Source organism: Ochotona princeps, chromosome 5, assembly GCF_030435755.1.
Source record: "Ochotona princeps isolate mOchPri1 chromosome 5, mOchPri1.hap1, whole genome shotgun sequence".
NCBI lineage: Eukaryota > Metazoa > Chordata > Mammalia > Lagomorpha > Ochotonidae > Ochotona > Ochotona princeps.
The window spans coordinates 46149738-46156892 of record NC_080836.1 but is presented as its reverse complement, the minus strand read 5'-3'; the positions used below and the strand labels follow the sequence as shown (position 1 = coordinate 46156892).

General features: G+C 35.7%; 1 protein-coding gene across 1 annotated transcript in view; it reads right to left on the bottom strand.

The window, feature by feature from the left end:
• Nucleotides 1-431: 431 nt before the first annotated feature.
• Nucleotides 432-7155, bottom strand: part of SCN2A (sodium voltage-gated channel alpha subunit 2) — a 167136-nt gene continuing 160412 nt past the window's right edge. The window contains exons 26-27 of the mRNA XM_058664577.1: nt 3910-4180; nt 432-2207 (exon numbers count right to left, since the gene is read on the bottom strand). Of these exons, the coding sequence (XP_058520560.1) occupies nt 1012-2207; nt 3910-4180 (1467 nt within the window). The 3' untranslated portion in view covers nt 432-1011. The remainder of the gene's footprint in view (nt 2208-3909; nt 4181-7155) is intronic.

Here is a 7155-nt window from a genome sequence, read left to right as displayed (position 1 = left end):
TAGAATCAACTTTATAAAGTGGTGGTGGGGATGCTTTTTGGTCAATTTGGATTTCATAGAAAGAACTGACAGGATATTTTAATTTTATGCCAAAGGACACTTATAAAAAATGTTGTAGTCATGCTGCTGGGACTCAACTCTGAATGACTATGTAATGGTACCTATGTATGTGTGAGTTTGTGCATGTGTATATGCATATATGTATATACACACAACATACCTATATACATATATACATGTACATTTAATGGAGTATGTAAAAATAAAACAACTCTTAAATGCTTGTGTTCTATGAACATTTACAGGCACATTAAAATCTTTTGTGGATGAAACATCTCAAAAATATGAATAGCTATTTAAGCACCTCAAAATCTAAAAACATCCTGAAACAAGACATAAACTCTTTCATTGAGTGATGTGATATCTTTTTCATGTGTGAATGAGAGTTATAACATGCCACGATTGAAAAATGCACCCAGTTATACAATAAAGATATGGGGGATTCACTCCCTTGACTCCCTCTTCCCAAACAGAAACCCGTTTACAAAAATAGTCACGTGTAATAGTAAACAACCTGTGGATTTAAAAAAAAAGTGATAAAATCACAGCACACAATTTGTAAAAATATGACAGGGGTGGCAGTTAAAACATAAGCAGTGGTGACAATTACTATTATCAGTGTCACGCATTGAGTTTACATACAAATTGAACTTCCCTCCCCCTTTGAAATTGGTTCCTATAGTCTGAGTAGCCATTAGGTCTCTGCTCTTCAGCAGTGTCAGCTGGTTGTGAAAACAGAAACCTCCTGTTGACGCTGTTTCCCGAGTTTATTGAGTCTCCGTTTGCTGACCAGAGGTCGCTGTCTTGTTATAGGCACTGACCTTAAGTACACATTTATGAAAACACAGTCAGTTTGGCATAGACTTCCTGTGGGAGTCCTGTGGACACAAATAAATCACTAACACAGGCTGTAAACAATTGATCACAAAATGGAATACTCTTCGCTTCTTTTTACTTTTTACTTTCCCTGATATCTTTTCCTTTGTCTTCCTTTTCTGATTTGTCTTTTTCAAATTTTTCCTTTTCTGGTTTTGTCACACTATCATACGAAGGTGGAGAAGTGGTGGATGGTGTCATGTCGGTTTTCTCTGGAGTTGAATTCTCATTTAGTTTGTCAATGAGGATCTCTTCTTTAATAGGTGTCCCATCACCTTCCTTGCTTTTGTCTTTCTTATATATAGATGAAACCTTTTTAACCTTTTGCTTCAAGAGGTAGCGTCTGTAAGCCCTCTGGATAACGATAGCAGACACTTCCTCTTGCTTGCGTTTCAGAGTGGTTGTGATGGGTTCATAAGAGACCTTGGAAGGATTTGAGGCCATGAATCGTTCTTCCATCTGTATTCTAAGGGCGTCCATCTCTCCACTCTCACCCAAAACACGCTTTGTAAAAGCAAACAAAATGTCGAGGCAGTGGATCCGGTCGCCACTGACCATGGGCAGGTCCATGGCAATGAGCTGTACTTTGTTTGGTTTTGCTATGAGAAGAGGAGGATCCAGGGCAGCGGCAAAATCAGAGAGCTTGGAGAACTCTATAAACTGGGTGGCATCTGGGTCAAACTTCTCCCAGACCTCGTAGAACATCTCAAAGTCATCCTCACTCAGGGGCTCTGCACTTTCCTCGGTAGCAACACTGAAGTTCTCCAGGATGACAGCGATGTACATGTTCACCACCACCAGGAAGGATATGATGATGTAACTGACAAAAAAGAAAATCCCAACGGATGGGTTCCCGCAGTCTCCTTTAACAGAGCTCCCAGGGTGATCTTTCTCAGGGTCACAGTCGGGTGGGCCACTATTGAGGATAGGTGCTAGCAGTCCATCCCAGCCAGCAGAGGTGGTTATCTGGAACAGGCAGATCATGCTGTTGCCAAAGGTCTCAAAGTTGAACATGTCATCGATCCCTACTTCCCTCTTAACATAGGCAAAGTTGGACATCCCGAAGATGGCGTAGATGAACATGACCAGGAAGAGCAGGAGGCCGATGTTAAACAACGCAGGAAGGGACATCATCAAAGCAAAGAGCAGGGTACGGATCCCCTTTGCTCCTTTGATCAGACGTAGGATTCGGCCAATCCTGGCCAGTCGGATCACGCGGAACAGGGTAGGTGACACAAAATATTTCTCTATCAGCTCAGCGAGAAACATGCCTGTGAAAAACCAACAGGCAACAAAAATAGTGTGAATATTATGAAACAAAAATCTGTAAGGTAAAAACTACCCAGTAGTAAAAATCTTTAGTTGATAATTACATATTCAAGCACATATGTATTTATATGTATATATAATTTGAGAATGTTTGTTTAGTAAAATAAAACTGGCCTGTTTTGGTAACAACATTAACATCTGTGCTAAGTAAAGATGGTAATGGTCAGACTTATTTCAAGATAAGCATTTATTGAGAGAGTGCATACTAGCGAAAGAGTGACCTAAGCATTGAGTGACCCAATCACTCAATGATCAGAGACATCACAAGTGCATGGCAGCCAAAGACAGAAATGGATTACTATTTACAACATACCAGTCTCACACTTTCGTAAGGATAAAGGAAAAGTCTTGTGATACTTTATCAGGAATATAGGAGTTCTTATGCTTCTGAAATAGCTGTAATACAGATTTATTTGGGAGGGGGAAATGATATAAGGAGTAAAATAAAGCCGTTGTAGACAGGCATACTTGTGACAAAATCCTGTCCCTTGTTTTATGCATCACTGTATGCTGAAAGTGCCAAAATTTTTGTTTTTATTGTTCTAATTAAACCTAACAGTTACTGAATCTTTTCTTTGTTCTAGGCACAATGGTAAGCGCATTCATGTAAACAGACTACAGACATACTACAGTCATCGAGACTACAGATACAGTCCTTGGAAAATGAGGGGCTAGAAGGCTGAGGTAAATTGTCCCAGGTCATAGAGTTGGTAAATGGTGAAATATGAATAATCCCTGTAGATACACATGAGTCATCTCTTAGGAACTACATCCTGGCATTTTTGCGAGGAACCAATGGAATGGTACACAGGTAAAATGCCCTATAATAGGAGCACTTGCAGAATGAATAATGGTATATTATTTTCTTCCCCATGTTTACAAGGGTATATATTTTAAAGTTCACAGCATACTAAAAGATAAATTTATCTTGGTATAAAATTCTTCATGAAGTTCATAGAAAATACGCATTATGAAAAAATGGAAGAATTGTTTTAAAATGTCTGCACCAAGACAAAATGTATCTATTATTTCAATTATGTTGAGGAACTTTTGCATGTATACTTGAATATTCCCTTTCTTCAAATAGGCAGAATCATGTCTTGATTTGCCCACTGTCATCACCTTATTTCATATCCTTCACATAAACACTTAGCACATATTGCTGATAATGAATTTGTTTTCGGTTTTTGAATAAGATGTCATCTTCTGAAAATCAATATTACATTCCATAGAAAACTGTTCGGACACAAAGATAATATGAAAGTTCTATTGTGCTATTATGTATAGCCCTATACACTATTCTGTCATTATCCATATCCATATATACTTTGAATTATCAAAGAAATAATAGTTATATGGATGGCTTTATACCACAGGAGTATGCCTGAGTACAGGACATTTATGCAAAGCTGAATCGTCTTTTGAAACATGACTAAAATAAGAAACGCAGGTGAAAATGTAAATTTTTTCTGGCACATCATTTCATGCACAATATGAGATTAGAGAAATAACTGAAGGATAACTATTTGAATTTTATTTGCAGTTTCAGGATGAAAGGAAAGATTAGTGGAAACACATCGAAAGTTTTAAAATGCAACCTTTTACTCCTAAATTTCTTAATTGAGTAAAAGCACCTCCTCTTACCGACAATGGAGAGAATGACCACAACAAAATCAAAAATATTCCATCCAATTGTGAAATAATAGTAGCGAAGGGAAATTAGCTTTAGCACACATTCTCCAGTGAACAGCACAATAAACACCAGATTAATCCAGTACAGAATATTTGTCATTTCTTGACTCTGGTCGTCCGTTTCCACCATCATGGTGACCATGTTGAGGCAAATGAGGATCATGATGCTGATGTCAAAGACTTGCTTGGTGACAAAATCAAAGACCATGCCTTGGAATTTGTTCTGCAACAAATAATATATAACAGTGCATTTAGAAACTGGAAATCTGACATTAATCTAGAGCTATGAAAATGTAGCTTTTATAAAACTTATCACACTTATTTTATACTCAGGATACAATTTTGTATATCAGAAAATCTAACTCTTTCAAGTATATTCATATTGTTCATGAAGCAAGACTTTATAAATTGACTACTAACAGCTGTCTATGATGTTCTTAGTGCCTAGAACATTAATGTATTTGGATGGATTGTCAGTAAATATTTAGCACTATAATAAATCTCTTTAATCAGTGTGTTGGTGGTGAATATTGAAACTAATTTTAAAGAAGTAATGAACACTCCTGCAGATTTTTCTTGTTTTTTCCTTTTATTTCACTCATCAGTACCACAATATCTTAAACTCATCTGAAATTTCAGCCGAGAAATCTTTTCAAAATGATAATTCAGTTTTGGGAGGTAGCATGTGATGTATTTCTCTTGGACTTTCAAATCATCAGACAGTAGTTTAAGAAAAATTACATTAATGAAAAACTAGTGAAATCCAATTAACTTGTGTGATTGAATGATATTTTATCGTTTAACTTCTTAGTTTTAATAATCAGGTATTGTTTTTTATGAGGATAAATTAAGTTTGTAAAATAGTTAACATAGCTGTATAAACATTATATGATCAACTCATCTGAAGTGATAAAATTATTACTTAAAAGTTATAGCTCACAGTTATATTCAAATTTTATTTTCCTGGATCTTGATACTAATATTGTTCTTAATATTTCATACTGGTGTTATGCTCCTTTTGGCTTAGAGAGCTTTCATTATTTCCATTTGAAATTAGGAATCAAGCATCATCTGTTCTACGTTCCTCTTGAGAAAATTTTGGCCTGACAAGCTGGATGTTTATTAGAGGTTTCCAAAAGCTAATAGAAAACACATATTATGAAAAAATTACATTGATTTAAATTTTCGCACCAAAGCATACTTTTCTTTCAACTTTACTTTCCATAAAAGTTTGGAATTGTCATACATGCATCAGCTGAATCTGCCCTCCCAGTATCCCCTTCAGCTTAGCACACATGTCTAATTCCAATCCCCTTGTTTCTACCTTTCAGCTATCCTGTCTTCCACTCTCACTAAAATATACAACCTGTTCTCTATGATTTTATCGTTTATCACTCTGTTTAAACAACCTTCCTTACTGTTTCTACCTGGTGAATTCTAGCTCAATTTTAAGAAAGCATTTTGTGCTCTCAGAAAACTTGTTTCTTTTCATCGATAATAAAAAAATCTGACTGTATTATAAACGTTTTGCTTTTTCATTTTATTAATTTTTTTCCCATTCCACTTGCTTGGGAGTTCCTGAAGAGAATGGCAGTGTCATTTTCCTCAAAAATGAAGCACCTGAGATTCATTCGGTTCAAAATACCTTAAAAGAAGGAATTCGGTCTTAATTTTTATGTCATCACAATCAACAAGATTCACTGCACATTTAGTAAGCTAAGGAACACTCTACAATCATGAATCACTAACATTTGTCTCCAATAGAAATATTGGGTGTTGGATCAGATGAAGAGCAGTAAAATCCTGAAGATCGTGCTTTCCAAGAGGTATGTTCTTTAATTCCGTCTTGGTCTTTAGTAAGAAGGATGATACCTATGTCCTTGGTTTGCTCAGTACAATTCCATACTTCTCGGCAACTTCACATTGTATTTCTCCTGCTTCTTCTATGAGAATCTCAAAATTAGTGCTAGGGAAGTCCTCTATTTCCTTTAGAATTTTGCTTTTTTTAAAAAAATATTTATTTATTTATTTATTTATTTATTTATTTATTTATTTATTTGCAAGTTAGTGAGTTCCTTCATCTGTTGGTTTGCTGGCTTAATAACCAGATAGTCACAGGAGCCAGTGTTGGGCCAGGACAAATCAGGAGCCAGGAGCTTTCTTGCTGTCTCCCAGATGGATGCAAGGGTCCAAGCACTACAGCGATTTTCATTTGTTTTTTTCCCCAGAACATTAATAGGACGCTGGATTGGAAGTGGAACATCTAGACATGAACCTGTTACCATTGGCAGATGCCAATGTCACAGGAAGCTTTACCTACTAAAATGCATTGTATACCCCAATTGTCTGGTTATCTTGATTTTCATATTTTTTCATGCACTATTAAATTCTTTAGAATTCTCTAAATCTGACCTCATCACTCATGTTCTTCATTCACATTCTATGCAACTTTGTCACATGCTTATTCCTTCTCTCCTCAATTTCTTTCCCCACAGAACTCCCTTCAATGGACCTCAACCTAATCTCCCAGTCTTGAGAACTTTGATTACTTCTTCTAAATGTTAACCATTTCTCTTCAGCCTTCCTGTATTTGTCTTTGGATGACAGACCTCAAGGGCTCTGCTGGCAATTTCTTGCATTAGCCCAAACAGAATAAGCACCCACAATATGCAATTGGAAGAGTTATAATCATAAAAAGCATGGTATTATTCCATGTAGGCAGTAGTAGAAGAAAAAAGAAGGTTTAGTTATCTATTCAACTAGAAAAAACTGTGATCCATTTCATTAATAATTCCATGCAATCTGCAGTGAAAATAGTTGCATCTGAGATATACCAATTACTTCAATCAGTCCTATGCTGAGTATATTCAGTATTTCCACATTACATAGGATGTGTATATGTTTTCCTATCCATATCATCATAAACTGCTTACCAATGTCAATTTTGTGTGCTAATCCAGGCATTTAAGCCTGAATTTTAAATTTATGCAATGCTTACATTTAGATACAAGATTTATCTATAATAAAATCTGTAATGTTATGTATATTTAAAATACACTTATTCAGGCTATTTAGCCTAGCTAGTTACATCATAAAGGTAAAAACTTTCTGTGCAAATTGACAAAATACTACTTTCCAGCAATTTTGTTTTTAAAAACAATGGAAAACATAGCTTTAACTGGAGAGGAAAGGATGGTA